The following is an 18254-nucleotide window of genomic DNA, read 5'->3' on the forward strand; positions in this document are numbered from 1 at the left end:
CCTCTTGCTAAGTGTACTTCTAAGAAGATTATACCTTCTCTAGAAGACATATATGCTTGCTCACACAACATTGTATGCATTTGAAGTACGGTTTGAAACATTTGTCCTTTGTTCCTTGAGAGCAGGCTATGCTTGGTAGTGTTAACTCCCAGCCACTGTGTTTCATAATTTTATTTTATGGTACACAATTTTTTCAGAAATAATTTTATGTCAAATTGTGGAAAATATTTATTATAATGAAGAGCTTGTATTTTATGCTTGTCATTGGTTTGCACATTTGTAACTAAGCATTACAGCTTGCTTTGCTGCAGTCCTCAGTGTAGACTCCCCCCCTCCCCCCTCGACCCCCCCCCCCCAACTCCTCCTCCACTCCTGGGTTCTTCCCTCCCCTTTTGAACCCTTTTGTCCCATTTATCTCTTCAACTTTCTTTCTGTCTTGCTTTGCCTTACCCCCTTCCCTTTTACCTTACCCTCCCTCCCTCCTCCCCTCTCCCCCCCCCTCCACTGGTCCTTCCCTGGTAATTGTACTGACTGTCCGGAAGCTATATAATTACAGTGTATTTTATTGAAGTACTTCTGCATGTGATCATACTGTTGTAGCTCTCTTTTTTTTTTTTTTCAAAAAATGTTAACATGATTAGACTAGTAGATACCTTTTAATGGTATGTCAACTAAACTGTTTTAAATTTTGTTTGTGGGTTATGCCCATGTTTGGCATCTTTACCACAGTTGTGCTACAAAGTATCAATGCTATGCGTGGTACAATGTAGCAGTGCTGAGCTGTAATTCTGTGACAATGTACTAACATTTTTATGCCTTACGCCAAGTAGGTCTCCCCTTTCTGCATGTATAAGTTAGACCTTAGTATTACATTGCATTTGATTTGTGTAGATAAGCACACTTACAAAACATATACCATGTATGTTATGTAATCATCTTATACACTGCTTTTTTTAAAGATTCTGAACTGCTCTGGAAACAACCATTCCCGAAATAAGAGAATCACAGTCTGAAGAGGGCACCACCTCTTCTACGTTTCCTAGTAGCTTCGAACTTGATTAGTATCATTCGTTAACCATCATTAGTTGGGACCATACACATATATATATATACACTTTATTTACTGCTGTTTTTGATGGACATTTTACTTGGCAAACATTAGTATGTCCTGGTTGTGATTTGCTATTGATTTATGGTTTGTACTCATATTTAATGTTAACATCTGTTTGGATATATTGTAATTTTGTCTCTTGTACATAGGTCAATATGAGAATGGGCATAGCCTAAAACCAGTCATGGGCTAAAAAATATCCAGTTTAGTTACAAGTCTGGTTGTCTCTTTTTGTATCACAATAAAAAATGAGTTATTGTACTCTATGTAAAAAAGTGAGGACCTGTCAAAGAATGGCCTGCACCATGTCTCTGAGGACTGATTGAGTCGTGATGGCTTTCTTGCAATGTATCAGTATTCTCATGATCTTTGACTGACATGTTGCAGTTGGTGTGCAGTGGCCACTGGTGTGGAGGTTCTGGGTGGGCATTGTTGCCAGTTTCGGTGGGCAGTATGAGCTGAGGAACGAAACTGCAACAAACTTTCCGAAGGGCCTCTTTGCCATTGTGTTAACTGTTGGCAGGCAACCAATATCAGGGTCTTGTTACCCTGTATAAGTTACTAAGTACCGATATGGTTTGTGCTGTGATTTATCAGAAGAACACCGAGCTGTCAAGGCAGTGTTCACTGTCATTTTGGTTTGCCTTCCTTCTGTTTGTTGGGTACAGATGCCCATGTCTCCACCATACTTGAAGGGCAATGTGTTCTAAGATCTGTTAGACATTTTAGACTGTTTTATTGTAATTGTTTTATGTGTTAACCTTATGTATTCATGGTGCTTGTGAACCTTTAGCCAGTGTAGAGCACCATGTTTCAGGAGAAAGCTCATTTGGAAGATTGGCAGTTTGCGTGAGTGTATGGATTACCTGCTCTTGTCCACCTCCCACTAGTGCTTTTGATTCTTGAAGTCAATCGTTGGTCATGTAATTTTCAATTGTAAGTGCAGTGAAATGTTTAGTATTACAAGTTATGATAGATGTGTAATTTTTCAAGTCAGAATGTGTATCAGTTTTGCTAGTTTATTGGCCTTTTTACAATTTGTTTTGTTGTTCTGGTTTCCTAGAAGCTAATGCTAAAGGCCTATGCTATCTAAGAAATTGCATAGTGCATCTATTCTATTTAAGTGGCTCAGATAAATTTAATCTGTTCCACGACACATTTGTTCTCCCCTAACAGCTATGGACTAGTGTCACGCAAGTGTACTTGTGGCTGCTTTCATGGTTTGTTAAAAAGAAAAAAATTGTGATATTACACATTTATTGCTGAAATTATTTTTAAAAAATATTTGTAGCAGTTTCTTTAGATCTTTTGGTTAACTTATTAAGAAAAGCAGTTAAGTTGTCATGGTTTTGGTAAGAGTTAAGATTAATTAATTCTACCCTAAGAGCTATTTATTTGATATACGGTTGTGTGTTGGAATTCTGTCTAATTAAAATCATCTGTGCTTCAGGAAACTGTCATTAATAATCTTTTGTACTACATTGTTGGTACGTGTTAACCAAGATCTGGGCCCACTGGCTCATGTCCCGTCAGCTTGCTCAGTCGGCTGTTTACATCATCTGAAGTCCATTCACTCGGCAGCCCTCCCTGCTGGTCTGTCTTTTCACATTGTTTCCTCCAACCACAGCCACACTGTTTAATGTCTCTGTTCAAGTTAAGTTTATACTTGGTATAATTCTGAATTTGTATCCTTTAGCTTGTGGTCTTCACCATATGCAAATTTTGATGTGCATTGGAATCCCAACATATATCTTAATCTGTTGTAAATTATATCTAAAAAGAAAGAAAGATGATGAGACTGGAGACTGGATGGATATGTGTGTGTGTGCGAGTGTATACCTGTCCTTTTTTCCCCCTAAGGTAAGTCTTTCCGCTCCCGGGATTGGAATGACTCCTTACCCTCTCCCTTAAAACCCACATCCTTTCGTCTTTCCCTCTCCTTCCCTCTTTCCTGATGAGGCAACAGTTTGTTGCGAAAGCTTGAATTTTGTGTGTATATTTGTGTTTGTTTGTTTGTGTGTCTATCGACCTGCCAGCGCTTTTGTTTGGTAAGTCTCATCATCTTTCTTTCTTTTTAGATATATTTTTTCCACGTGGAATGTTTCCCTCTGTTGTAAATTAGTTACTCTTGTGTTATTGGAAAAAATGTTAAATCTTCAATTGGCATGTGTTTCTGAGTTTAAAACTATCTCGCCTAGATATTGATGTTAAATTGTTTTTCATTGTTTTAATTATGCTTTTAGGTTTTTTTTAATCAGGCAAATTTAAATGATGTTTTATTCTCAGCAATCCTATTTGGTAATTAAGGTCCTTCTAATCTGATCTGGTATTGTCGTTTAGATTTATGTCTGCCTTTATTATGACTTTACCCTTATTTCATCCTGTGCCTTACATAGGACACGTCTTGCCTTAAAGAATATCAAGTCATCTTGGGTTAAAGTTAACTTTAAACCTTTTGTAAATTATTTAAATTGGCATTGGATTTTAAATGATAATCTCATTGCTTGTCCTTTTAATGAATAAAAAAGGAAATAAGGGTAACTGGCTATGTGATTGAAGCTGTGTAAAATAAATTTGTGTTTTGCCAGTGAATGAAGTCTGTAAAATCGCCAATGGTCCAGCCCTTCCTGGTTTTCCAATGTGGTTGAGCTAAGAGGCCATGATTATCACCATATCAACTGGTTTGCACAGAGTGTGGTTGTGCTTGGTGCAAAAATTTTATGCTTAAGCACCTCCATTCAATGGCCTTTTCCTTTTCTCATAATTTGTATTAATTATTGTATTGTTGGGAGACGAAAATTTAATAGTCATGAGTGACTGGAATTCGAGAGTATGAAAAGGGAGAGAAAGAAACATAATAGGTGAATATGGATTGGGGGTAAGAAATGAAAGAGGAAAACGTCTGGTACAATTTTGCACAGAGCATAACTTAATCATAGCTAACACTTGGTTCAAGAATCGTAAAAGAAGGTTGTATACATGGAAGGATCCTGGAGATACTAGACAGTATCAGATAGATTATACAGGGTGATTCAAAAAGAATACCACAACTTTAAAAATGTGTATTTAATGAAAGAAACATAATATAACCTTCTGTTATACATCATTACAAAGAGTATTTAAAAAGGTTTTTTTTCACTCAAAAACAAGTTCAGAGATGTTCAATATGGCCCCCTCCAGACACACAAGCAATATCAACCCGATACTCCAACTCGTTCCACACTCTCTGTAGCATATCAGGCGTAACAATTTGGATAGCTGCTGTTATTTCTCGTTTCAAATCATCAATGGTGGCTGGGAGAGGTGGCCGAAACACCATATCCTTAACATACCTCCACAAGAAAAAATCGCAGGGGATAAGATCAGGGCTTCTTGGAGGCCAGTGATGAAGTGCTCTGTCACGGGCTGCCTGGCGGCCGATCCATCGCCTCGGGTAGTTGACGTTCAGGTAGTTACGGACAGATAAGTGCCAATGTGGTGGCACTCCATCCTGCTGAAATATGAATTGTTGTGCTTCTTGTTCGAGCTGAGGGAACAGCCAATTCTCTAACATCTCCAGATACTGTAGTCCAGTTACAGTAGCACCTTCGAAGAAAAAGGGACCAAAAACTTTATTGGCTGAAATGGCACAGAAAACGTTCACCTTAGGCGAGTCATGTTCATACTGAGTTGTTTCCCGCGGATTCTCAGTACCCCATATACAGACATTGTGACGGTTGACTTTCCCGTTAGTGTGGAAAGTTGCTTCATCACTAAACACAATCTTTGAAACGAAAGATTCATCTGTTTCCATTTGAGCAAGGATAAAATCACAGAAATCGATTCTTTTAATCTTATCAGCTGCAGACAGTGCTTGAACCAATTTCAGACGATAAGGTTTCATAACTAACGTTTTTCGTAGGACTCTCCATACAGTTGATTGTAGAATTTGCAGCTCTCTGCTAGCTCTGCGAGTCGATTTTCCTGGGCTGCGAACAAATGCTTGCTGGATGCGTGCTACATTTTCATCACTCGTTCTCGGCCGTCCAGAACATTTCCCTTTGCACAAACACCCATTCTCTGTAAACTGTTTATACCAACATTTAATACACCACCTATCAGGAGGTTTAACACCATACTTCGTTCGAAATGCACGCTGAACAACTGTCGTCAATTCACTTCTGCCGTATTCAATAACACAAAAAGGTTTCTGTTGAGCGGTCACCATCTTAGCATCAACTGACGCTGACGCCTAGTCAACAGTGCCTCAAGTGAACAAATGTACAACTAAATGAAACTTTATAGCTCCCTTAATTCGCCGACAGATAGTGCTTAGCTCTGCCTTTTGTCGTTGCAGAGTTTTAAATTCCTAAAGTTGTGGTATTCTTTTTGAATCACCCTGTATAATGGTAAGACAGAGATTTAGGAACCAGGTTTTAAATTGTAAGACATTTCCAGGGGCAGATGTGGACTCTGACCACAATCTATTGGTTATGAACTGTAGATTAAAACTGAAGAAACTGCAAAAAGGTGGGAATTTAAGGAGATGGGACCTGGATAAACTGACTAAACCAGAGGTTGTACAGAGTTTCAGGGAGAGCATAAGGGAACAATTGACAGGAATGGGGGAAAGAAATACAGTAGAAGAAGAATGGGTAGCTCTGAGGGATGAAGTAGTGAAGGCAGCAGAGGATCAAATAGGTAAAAAGACGAGGGCTAGTAGAAATCCTTGGGTAACAGAAGAAATATTGAATTTAATTGATGAAAGGAGAAAATATAAAAATGCAGTAAATGAAGCAGGCAAAAAGGAATACAAACGTCTCAAAAATGAGATCGACAGGAAGTGCAAAATGGCTAAGCAGGGATGGCTAGAGGACAAATGTAAGGATGTAGAGGCTTACCTCACTAGGGGTAAGATAGATACTGCCTACAGGAAAATTAAAGAGACCTTTGGAGAAAAGAGAACCACTTGTATGAATATCAAGAGCTCAGATGGAAACGCAGTCCTAAGCAAAGAAGAGAGAGCAGAAAGGTGGAAGGAGTAAGTAAGGGGTCTATACAAGGGCGATGTACTTGAGGATAATATTATGGAAATGGAAGAGGATGTAGATGAAGATGAAATGGGAGATACGATACTGCGTGAAGAGTTTGACAGAGCACTGAAAGACCTGAGTCAAAACAAGGCCCCGGGAGTAGACAACATTCCATTGGAACTACTGACGGCCTTGGGAGAACCAGTCCTGACAAAACTCTACCATCTGGTGAACAAGATGTATGAGACAGGTGAAATGCCCCCAGACTTCAAGAAGAATATAATAATTCCAATCCAAAAGAAAGCAGGTGTTGACAGATGTGAAAATTCCCAAACTATCAGTTTAATAAGTCACAGCTGCAAAATACTAATGCGAATTCTTTACAGACGAATGAAAAAACTGGTAGAATCTGACATCACGGAAGAGCAGTTTGGAACACGTGAGGCAATACTGACCTTACAACCTATTTTAGAAGAAAGATTAAGGAAAGGCAAACCTACATTTCTAGTATTTGTAGACTTAGAAAAAGCTTTTGACAATGTTGACTGGAATACTCTCTTTCAAATTATAAAGGTGGCAGGGGTAAAATACAGGGAGTGAAAGGCTATTCACAATTTGAACAGAAACCAGATGGCAGTTATAAGAGTTGAGGGGCATGAAAGGGAAGCAGTGGTTGGGAAGGGAGTGAGACAGGGTTGTAGCCTCTCGCCGATGTTATTCAATCTGTATATTGAGCAAGCAGTAAAGGAAACAAAAGAAAAATTCAAAGTAGGTATTAAAATCCATGGAGAAGAAATAAAAACTTTGAGGTTCGCTGATGACATTGTAATTCTGTCAGAGACAGCAAAGGACTTGGAAGAGCAGTTCAACGGAATGGACAGTGTCTTGAAAGGAAGATATAAGATGAACATCAACAATAGCAAAACAAGGATAATGGAATGTAGTCGGATTAAGTCGGGTGATGCTGAGGGAATTAGATTAGGAAATGAGACACTTAAAGCAGTAAAGGAGTTTTGCTATTTGGGGAGCAAAGTAACTGATCATGGTCGAAGTAGAGAGGATATAAAATGTAGACTGGCAATGGCAAGGAAAGTGTTTCTGAAGAAGAAAATTTGTTAACATCGAGTATAGATTTAAGTGTCAGGAAGTCGTTTCTGAAAGTATTTGTGTGGAGTGTAGCCATGTATGGAAGTGAAACTTGGATGGTAAATAGTTTGGACAAGAAGAGAATAGAAGCTTTGGAAATGTGATACTACAGAAGAATGCTGAAGATTAGATGGGTAGATCACATAACTAACGAGGAGGTATTGAATAGAATTGGGAAGAAGAGGAGTTTGTGGCACAACTTGACAAGAAGCAGGGACCGGTTGGTAGGACATGTTCTGAGGCATCAAGGGATCACAAATTTAGCATTGGAAGTCAGTGTGGAGGGTAAAAATTGTAGAGGGATACCAAGAGATGAATACACTAAGCAGATTCAGAAGGATGTTGGTTGCAGTAGGTACTGGGATAGAGTAGCATGGAGAGCTGTATCAAACCAGTCTCAGGCCTGAAGACCATAACAACAACATTGTACTGTTTCAGGTAAATAATATTGTACTACAGACGCTCGCACATGTCTTGGAATAGCTCTGCTTCGCTGCAAGCAACTCAAATATGAGTTAAAAGTATGTTGCCAGGTAGCTCATGGGAACTTAAATGAATTAGCAGTATGTTTACATCTTGCTACTGAACACCTGGTGAACATTACTCCTGACAGTATTGGTGAGATGGATTCAGCTATTATTTTTTGCTCTTCAGCACTTTTAGAACTGGCTCAAAATATTGTCTTTCCTAATGAGAATCAGCCTAGCCATAGACAGTGGTGTTGGGTGCAAGTGCAGCTGGCCCACTGGAGTAACTGAATGTTTGACTTAAAACAATTAGAGCTAACAGCCAAGCAGGGTAGTTCAGTGGAACAAATGCTTAGCCAAATTAAAAAGTTGCTAGTTAAGGTTTGTGTTCTTGGATTAGAAGAGGAAGGAAGTGCTATTCAGGATCAGGGTGGGATTACTAGATAGGTTTTGCAGAATACCGATGATGTCATGGAATTACTGACAAGTGGGTCTGTTGGTAAGGAATGTTCTAAATTACCGAATCTTCTGGTTCGGCTATTGAGAAAGATCACTGAACTTTTGGTAGAGCAACTTAGCCAGCTTGAGAGTTTTTTGCGGTTAAGTGTCTGATTTGAATATTGTGCAAATGGATTAGATGGTTCACAAAAAATAATTATTTAGTTATTATATCTGTCAACTCGGGGGTTGTTAACTAGGATTTTTTCTGGGGTATTCTCAAATGAAACTTCATTAAGTGCAGTCAGGGAAAGAATGATACAGCTTAAATTACCTTCTTGAATTGAAAGAAAGCTTGAGTATAAATATTTTTGGGATGTGCAATCTATTGATGAGAACTTAGCTGATTATATTGAGAGGTTTCACACCACCATGTCTGCCTTACAGCTTCCGGTCACAGAGTTAGACATTGTTCATAATATACTTGGGTGGATGAAACTGGAAGACCTTCTCTACTGAACCCACCTCCCTGGCTGTATTTGATTATGTGCTTGTCTCTATCGAATAAATGCAGTTGGCTGATGAATGCTGCAACAAAACCACCATGATTGCGTGGCCAAGTGGGATCCATGTCCAAGCAGTTGGTGCCGGAAGAACATGGGCGTGGGTAACACCCCTAAACCACCTGCTCTTCTTGCCTCTGGTAGTACCTTTTCCTTGCTTGATTATCAATTGTATCTCAAGTTTCATACCATTTGCAAGCTGTCCTCCTTGTGTGCTTCAGATCAAGGATGTTGTCCTGTCAATGGGCAAATGTTGTCTCTGATAGGTGAAATGTGGGGGAAACTTAGAGTCCTGGGTTTTCATGGCCCATTAATCTGTTAGTAGTTGATGGTCTCACTGTTAATTTACTTTTGGGGTGCATTTTATATGCTGTACTGGGTCTGTTCTTGATTATGGGCTTAACATGTTTTATTTCAAGTTTTGTCCCTGCGTATGTATTGATCTTTGCTCATCATACTATTTTAAACGTAGAAATATAATTTACTGATCAAGCCAAGGGATTTGATACCATGCATGCCCTACATCAAGTAAAGTGATAATAATTTGCATAGTACAGAGAGTAATCATTCATACATGGCCAACATGAACTCGATACTAGCAAGCATTCCCTACTGTGCATGTTAATAGTCACATAGTATCACAATCACTTTGAACTGAAGTGGATGTGGGGATTTCCCAATCATTAAGAGAAGTAGGACATGCAACAAATTTTGGCAGGGGCCATAAAAAAGCCGACCCTTTGCAGCGGGGAAACAGGCACCATTAGCACAGCTCGAAGCTGGTCGTTTATGACACTGCACAGCTAAGAATAGGCCATTAAGTGAGCTTCTCTGACTCACACCTGCGTGGAATGGAAAGAAGCATCTTAGAATACTAGGGGTCCACATGGCAGCTCTTATAGGACCAATACATGAAATTCGCATTTACAAAAAATATTGAGTTGCACAAAATAAAGTTAACAGTGGGTCAGAGATGACTGGACAGAACACATGTAGGAAGACCACTCCTGATGTCTGGAAAAGCTTCTAAGAAAGGAATGCTTTCAGAATCACAATGGGAGGTCTTTGAAAAGCACGAAAAACATTGTCGCTATGTTTCCTTTTTCAAAGCAGAAAACAGGCCACAGTGGAAAGCACCGATATTTTTAACAAATACTTGCATATCACTTGTTGAAGGTATGGAGAACACGAGGTTGCACATGGACAGCTCGTGTAGGGGTGGAGTGTTAGAGGACAGGAGTGAAACATGAATGCTATAGGCCATAAGGAAAATAGTTTCCACCCCCAATAAGCTCCTCAAGCCTCATTGGGTTAAGAAATGACGCAAGTTGTACCACAATCAGCATTGGCTGCTATGACTTGTAGTAGGGTATGAACAAAAGGTACAGTGGGGAAACGAAAATGATATACAGTATGGTCTTCTTGGGGAGAAGAGGGCCATAGGTAGAAGGGAGAGTGGTCTCTTCAGACCACAGCCATGTGTAGAATGGACACTTGCTGTTCTGTTGGCGTAGATAGATGAGCTTTTTAGTGAACACTTGCATTCACATGGTCTGAAAATCTCGTAACATCTCTGGACTGGAGATTATGGATTTCAACCCAAGTTAATTACATTCTGTGGAACAATTACAAAGGGCAGAGATGTACACATTGCTAAGCCAGAGTGAGTGGACATTGCCAGTAGTTTAGCTAGGCAGAGACACAGTTTTTTACCTAAAAAACCTCAGGGCAGTTTCTGACTGCTGATACAGTCAATGCCAGAGTTGTATTGAGGTTTATATGTCCGCACAACATAAACATGCTGCCGTCATCATATGCCATTGTCAACTACAGCAGCATGGTAAACCTTGCGTTTGCTCAGGTGCTCAGCAAGGGAATCACTAGCTTTTGTGTGCACTTCAGTTCTATTGGAGATTGGAGTTGTGTTACATATTTTCTTCTCATTCCATCATGTCCATTGTATGTGTGTTCATAGGGCTTAAAAGTTTAGAAAGGTGTCTGTAAATATACGTTATTGTCCAGCTAAAATAGCATAGAGAATAGGGGCATATTGAAGTTTTAGATCTGAACCAAGTTTATTATCAGATACCCTTAACTGAAGACTGCAAACATGTAACTGCTTCTGTACCAATTGGAATCTTTACAAGTTTAATCATGTTCCATTTGGGCTTTCCACTGGGGCCAAGGTGTTGTCTCGCTTGTTAGATAATGTTCTCAGAGACGCTAAATTTAAGTACATCTGCAATTACCTGCATGATGTTGTTGTCTACAGTGTGAGCTTTGATGTACATGTGGTTCATATTCAGCAAAGTGTTACTTTGTTTTAGAGAGGCAGGTCTTACGGCCAAGCCACATAATGTCAACTTAGCTAGACTGCAGGTTTCCTTTTTGGGCTGATGGAATCAGAATAGATTAATGATGTATACATAATCTGCATAACTTTCCACCACCTTATAAACCTAAGAATAAGAAGGGCATAGCCAGGTTTACTGGCATGGCCAAATTTTTTCAGAAATTTGGCTCAAATTTTGCTTAGTAAGTTATGAAAGAAAGGAGAAGTCTTTGCTTGTAAAAGCCAACAAGATGCCTTTGAAGCCATTAAGGAAGCTCTGTATAACCACCCCATTTTAGGAATTCCTTATTTGGTATATGGATGGGAAGTGCTCACTGTTCTCTTCACCCTAGAGAACTTCAAATTTTATTTAGAGCATAGGAAGTTTCAGTTGAAACAGATAATCAGGTATTAAGCTGGGTTCTGGGCTGGCCCAGAAAAATGGGAAGAATTGTCTGTTGAGCTGTCCATGTATCTGCATTTAAGTTCACAAGTAGGCACATTAAAGGCACTGGTAAGTTGCTGATGCCTTTAGCAGAATGACTGGAGAACATGACCCTAATGACACAGGGGATGTTGTTCATAAAGACGGGCATAGGGGAGCCGTACTCTTGGAAGTTCCAGAGTTATTTGCTCATCTTAAACTTAAGCAAGACCAAGACCCAGTTACTTGACCTATTAACTGCTGCTTGCAAAAGGGAGAGCAGGTTAATGATTATGCTCTGAACAATGGCATTGTTTGTTGTAAGGATAGCCAAGGGAAGGGATTAAAGATTTATCGCCCTAGTGAATTAATACCTGCTGTGTTCCATTATTGTCATAACTCCATTACAGGGAGTTACTTGGGACTGTATAAAACATTTTTTGAGATTAGGGAACATGTTACATGACATGACTTGTATAAGGATGTTCGGTATTTGGTGGGGGAGTGCGAAAAATGCAAAATAGCCAACCCTAATACCAATTCTCGGAGGTGTTTTCTGCATTCTACTCATGTAGATTGCCCTGTGGACAAAAATTATATTGATTATGTAGGTCCCCTCCCTCATTACAGGAATGGGTATCATTTTATTCTTGTGGTAGTAGATGCATTTACCCATTTTACTTGGTTGATTCCTAGTTGTGGAATTGCTGCTGGCTTGACCAGTCAACATCTATCTAAGATATTTTGTTTTTGGTCCACCTAAGAGCTTGGTTAGCAACAATCTTTTCAAAATGGCATTCACTTTGTTAGAATTACAACTTATTCTTCACAGGGATCATTTGCCAAGAGGGTTAAGAGGAACCTTAAATTGACGTTTATCATCTTCCATGCTAAGGCCCAGAAGAAGTCGGACAGTTCTATCCTTTGGCTTAAATATGTGGTTAATACCAAGCTATTAAAGCCACCCCACCTTCTCTGATGTTGTCTTATCCTACTGACTTGACTAGGCCAGTTTATGTTCTTTTGATGAATTTTGCCCAACAAGATTGAATCGGGAATTATTTGGCAGTTTGCATTAGTGTATGCATTACCTGCTCTTGTCCACCTCCCACTAATACTTCTGATGTTTAAAGTAAATGGTTGGTCATGTAATTTTCAATTGTAAGTGCAGTGAAATGTTTAGTATTACTAGTTACCATGGATTTGTAATTTTTCATGTCACAATGTGTGTCAGTTTTGCTATTTTATTGGCCTGTTTATAATTTTTTTTGGTTGTTCCGGTTTCCTCGAGTCTAATGGTAAAGGCCTATGCTATCTAAGAAATTACGTAGTGTGTCTGTTCTGTTTAAGTGGCTCAGATAAATTTAATCTCTTCCAGGATGCATTTGTTCTCCCCCAACAGCTATGGACTAATGTGTGTACATATGAGCTTTGAATGTCATGCAAGTGTACTTGTGGCTGCTTTCATGGTTTGCGAAGAAAGGGAAAAATTGTGATATTACAGATTTATTGCTGAAAGTATTTTTTAAAAATATTTGTAGCTGATTATTTAAATCTATTGGTTAAGTTATTAAGAAAAGCAGTTAATTGTCATGGCTTTTGGTAAGAGTCCACATTAATTAATTCTACCATAGCAGTTGCATATTTGATACATGGCTGCTGGAAACTGTTATTAATAATCTTTTGTACTCCATTGCTAGTACGTGTTACCCAGGATTGGTCCCCACTGACCCATGCCCTGTCAACTTGTTTAGCCAAGCTTTTTACATCACTTGTAGTCCATGTACTCAGCAGCTCTTGCTGCTGTCTGTCTTTTGTGCTGTTTCCTCCAACTACAGCCACAATACTTAATGTTCCTGTTCAAGTTAAGTTTATACATAGAATAATTCTGAATTTGTATCTGTTAGCTTGTAGTAAGTAAATTTTGGTGTATGTTGGGATCCAAACAAATACATTAATCTATTGTAAATTACTTATTCTTGTATTACTGAAAAAAGTGTTAAATCTTCAATTGGCTGTGTTTCTGGGTTTAAAATTATCTGATGTAGATATTGGCATTAAATTGTTTTAAGTGTGGTTTTAGTATTTTTTAATCAGTCAGGTTCAAATGATGTTTTACTCTCAGCAATTCTGTTTGGTAATTAAGGTCCTTCCTATCTGTTCTGGTACTGTAATTTTGATATATGTCTACCTTTATTATGAATTTACCTCTATTTCATTCTATGGCTTATATAGGGCATGTCTTGCCTTAAAGAATATTAATCGTGTTGGGTTACAGTTAAATTTAAATTTTCTGTAATTTGTTTTAAATTGGCATTGAATTTTAAATTAGAGTCTCATTGCTTGGCCTTTTGATTAATGAAAAAAGCCTAATTCACTATGTGACTGAAACTGAATAAAATAAATTTGTGTTCTACTGGTGAATGAAGCATGTAAAATCCCCACTGGTCCAGCACTTCCCAGTTTTCCTACCTGGCTGAATAAAGAGACCATGATTATCACCATACCACTAACAGAGACATTTTAGAAAGTGCATTCAAGTAGGGGAGGAGCAGTTTGGAAAAGATCATGCTAACACTGTAATGGAGTAACAAACATCTGTGAAAAAAAATCAATCTCAGTCTCTGCTGATTAGCTCTCACTTATCATCCATCTTTGAAGTGGTATGAGAAGTAAAGTGAAGCAGTAATTGTCCATATTCCATAGTAAAGAAACATTTGAAAATGGAATTAATCATTTGTACTTTTGTTTTGCAACCTTCTAATTCAGTTCCTCAGTCATCCAAGAGTGTCTGCACACTTACTTGACATTGATAAGCAGAGGTCCTGTGGGTTTGTGAGATATCTTTTGATAATCTTGTGCTACAGTAGTTACTGAAGGCTTCACATATTGGCCTCTTGACAGCTAAATGTGTTTCATTCAACATCTGACTCTCCATAGCCCTATGCATTGTTTTACATTTTCTTTGCAGTAGTCACTGTTTCCTTAGAAGTTATTTTGCAGTGACTGTAGGCTCTGGGGAGTCACTCCCATGATGAACTGTTCTTTTATTTATTTATTTATTTTATTTCTCTTTCAGCATTAACATGCTGTCTATGTCATCAGAAGAATTATAGCTATTTGTACATTATGTTTCATATAGCAAAATATTACTTGGTAAAACATATAGCAGTGTTGTACCCTATTAGCTTATAGCTGCCTCTACACCCATATCTATACATAACAGTAAGCCTTAATTTGTCAATAAATTAGGTCATCTTTACAGCTATTCTGAAATTCTTCTATACCATAGAAAGTATTTTCCTTCATCCACATTTTGGTTCTAGTTTTGAAAATATCCAGTGAAATTAATTGAGGGTGTACAGGTAAAGTGTTAAATAACTTTATGCCTATGTATTCATAGCTAGATTGGATTTTTTTAAAGCCTGGTTGTGGGTATATCAATCATATTTGTTTGTCGAGTATTGTGTTGATGAACAAATTTCCTTATAGTGTAGGGTAGGCAACAATATATGTAAAGAGATGGGACTGTGAGAATTTTTAAGTCTTTAAAATACGGTCTACATGAGGTCTTGTTGTCAATGATTCCATAAAGAAGTCTAATTGCTTTTTTCTGCGAAGTGAAAATTTTTTTGGCTCCTGGGGAGTTACCCCATAAAAGAATGCCATATTGTAGATGGCAGTGAAAGAAGGCATAGTATGAGTGAAGTAATAAATCTTGTGTAACACATGTGTGCAGTTTGGCTAGTAGGTAGATAACTCGAGATAACTTTCGACATACATAATCTGTATGTGAGTCCCACATTAATTTCGAGTCAACATGTATTCCTAGTAATTTAACTCAGTGTTACTGTTTGATAGACTTAAGATTATCTTGACAGTTTTTTCATGGTTCATAGTTAACTCGTCAGCTTTAAACCAGACATTAGATATTTTGAGAAATTCATCACTTTCCTCCTTCAATTTGTTTATATCATTTTCAGAATTACCTAATGTTGTGTTGACAGCATAGAGGATAGATTTACAGGGTAAGTTACTCGGAAAGTCATTTACCAATTATATAAATAGTAGAGGGACAAGCACTGAGCCCTGAAGAACACCCTGTTTTATACTTAGAGTCTCTGACTTTAGGGCATTATGCTTTACAATTTGTTTTCTATTGATGAGGTATGATTCAATTAGTGACAGTTCCAAGTGTTTGATTCCATAGCAACACAGTTTATCTAATAATAATTTGTGGTTAACTGAGTCAAAAGCCTCACTCAAGTCAATTAGAACGGCTTCAGCAGATAATTCTGAATTGAATGAGCTTAGTACAAAAGAGATAAGGTTTTCAACTGCTTTGACTGTTGATAAATTTGATCTAAATCCACACTGAGAATCATTTAATATATTATTATCTGATAGGTGTATGCGTATTTACTGCAGTATGCAATATTATGTTATTTTTGAGAGAATAGGCACAAGTGAAATTGGTCTGTAATTATTGATACAGGACTTGTCACCCTTTTTGTAAAATGGTATGACAACTGTCTTTTTGAGACATTCTGGAAAGTGTCTACTAGAGAGCATCCAGTTTATCTGTATGCAAAAAGAATATGATATGAGATCTACAATTTTTTTAATTACAAAGTTAGACAGGCCATAAACATCTTCAGATCTGGGGTATCCTAATTTAGACGTTGCTTCAATTATATCAATTACTTGTACTTCTCCCCATTTACAAACTGACTCTATGTTTGTAATGGATTCTTGAAAATTTCTGCCAGATGTGTGGTGAGAAATAGTTGTATGTGTAGAACTGGCATTCTGGTTGCCCTGAGCTGAGAGGCTAAGTTTGGCAGAGTTGACAAAAAAGTGATTGAAATCATCAGCAGTGATGTTAGCAGCATTTGTGTTGTCTTTATAGTTTTTATCCATACCTAGCTCTGCTTTTATTACTTTCCATGCAGCGTTACATTTATTGTGTGATTTTTTAATGAAATCACCATTTGCCTTACACTTGGCTGTTTTAATTTCAGATCTGTATTTTCTTTTCAGGTTTTTGTATGTTTCTTTAGTACTGCTCCCTTTTTGACTTTATCGTGGCAAGAAATTACCAATAGTCTCAGTTTTTGTAATTGAGGTGAAAACCACTTCTGTAAAGTTGAGTGGCTAGGTTTCATGACTCTCTGGCTTCATCCACATTTCGGGAGGAATGTATAACAGTATTCCAATCTATAGACTTTTCTATACTTGCTAATATTTCTATCTGTAAATAGTCTCTCACACTGAGTTTGTTCCTGGTCTTCTTTTAGTTTTTCAGTAATTAGTTTCACCCATATATCTCTATCGTCTGTCAGGTAATCGACATTAAATAAGTCTTGTTCAAAATCATATTTGTATATTTTTGTTATTAGATTGTCAAGATAGGAGAAATGCCTTGTAGAACTTTCATTAGCACAAAAGAGATTATAGGATCTTAAAATATATACTACGTTAACATTTCTGGCTGTCATTTTCCTAATGTCTATGTTTAGATCCCCAATTAATATTTTGTATTTGGTATACTTTTGTATACTGATCGCAAGTTTTTCTAAACATTCTATAAATTGTTCTACATTACTTTCAGGAGTGTGATATAAAGAAACAGTTATGAGCTGTGCACTATGTATAATCAAAGCAGCTGCTTCAAAAACACCTTTAATGCATAAGTCACTAACTTCAAGAACAGCAGACTTTACGTCTAGATCATTGCTAACATATATGAATGACCCCCATAAGATTCACTGGGTCTGTAGTAGTATGTAGCTAATTTGAAAACTGATAGTACATACAGTTTTATATCTTCTTTCTTTAACCAATGTTTGTTTATACATAAACTCATTATTTTGTTACTTTTTAATAGTATACCAAGCTCATCAACTTTATTTTTCAGAGACTTGACATTTAAGAGCATAAATTGTTTTTCCAGCCCTGGAATCTCTGTTAGGTGGCTGTTGGACTTCCTTGGAATAATCCATAAAAAATCTTCATTTCTCTTTGGTAATTTTTTGGGTCTGCTTGAAACACGGTTAGAATTTGTTTCACTTCACTGTCAACAAGTTTTATACGAACATGTTTTCCCAAATCATTTGGTACACTTCATCATGAGACAAAGATGACACTTTACTTACTGTGACTGGTCTATTCTTTTCTGCTAACCCTGAAGATGATGGAGGAGGAGCTGGTTCTGTTTCTACTGGTGGAGAAGTTGGTCTAGTTGCTGGTGGTGGAGGAATTCTTCCTGCTATTACTGGTAAAGCAGTTGGTTCTGCTACTACTGGTGTGGGAGATGGTGCTGCTGCTATAGGAACTGGTTCTACTGCTGGAGGAGCTGCTTCTGCCGTTGCTGATGGTGTTTCTTCTGCTGCTGCTGGTGAAGGAGATGGTGTTGTTGCTGGAGGAGCTACTTCTGCTGTCACTGATGGTGGTTCTTCTGATGCTGCTGTTGATTCTACTGCTGTTAGTATTGCTGCTTTAGGTACTTCTGCTGCATTTTCTGTTTCTGTATCTGATTCTGCATTAGTCATTCCTGGAGATACTTTCTGTGGTGATGATACAGGTACCCCTGCTGATGATGTTGGTAGGTGTTGCAGTCTCTTAATAATTTCCATTAGCTTTAATGTAACAAGTTGCTTCCCAAGGCCATTTAAGTGCAGTCCACGAGAAGTGTGGAATCTGCGTCCAATGGTATTAATATTAACAATAAAAACATCTAGGTACATACCTATCCAGTGCTT

At 37.9% G+C, this 18254-nt stretch overlaps 2 protein-coding genes and 1 long non-coding RNA gene across 3 annotated transcripts in view; 1 reads left to right on the forward strand and 2 right to left on the reverse strand.

Annotated features, from left to right (window-relative positions):
- The window catches only part of LOC126203030 (uncharacterized), a 49264-nt gene extending 35055 nt beyond the window's left edge, over positions 1-14209 (forward strand). The window contains exon 3 of the long non-coding RNA XR_007540217.1: positions 12872-14209. This is a non-coding gene — a long non-coding RNA (uncharacterized LOC126203030). The remainder of the gene's footprint in view (positions 1-12871) is intronic.
- The window catches only part of LOC126203029 (uncharacterized), a 54272-nt gene that overhangs the window by 14742 nt on the left and 21276 nt on the right, over positions 1-18254 (reverse strand). The window lies entirely within an intron of this gene.
- Positions 17580-18239, reverse strand: LOC126204361 (uncharacterized). Its single transcript, XM_049938736.1, has one exon. It carries the CDS (start codon positions 18237-18239, stop codon positions 17580-17582), a length of 660 nt encoding a protein of 219 aa, XP_049794693.1.

Source organism: Schistocerca nitens, chromosome 9, assembly GCF_023898315.1.
Source record: "Schistocerca nitens isolate TAMUIC-IGC-003100 chromosome 9, iqSchNite1.1, whole genome shotgun sequence".
NCBI classification, from domain to species: domain Eukaryota; kingdom Metazoa; phylum Arthropoda; class Insecta; order Orthoptera; family Acrididae; genus Schistocerca; species Schistocerca nitens.

Excerpts from the sequence above, each read along its gene's own strand:
- LOC126204361 (XM_049938736.1), bottom strand. The coding sequence starts at position 18,239 with ATGTACCTAGATGTTTTTATTGTTAATATTAATACCATTGGACGCAGA.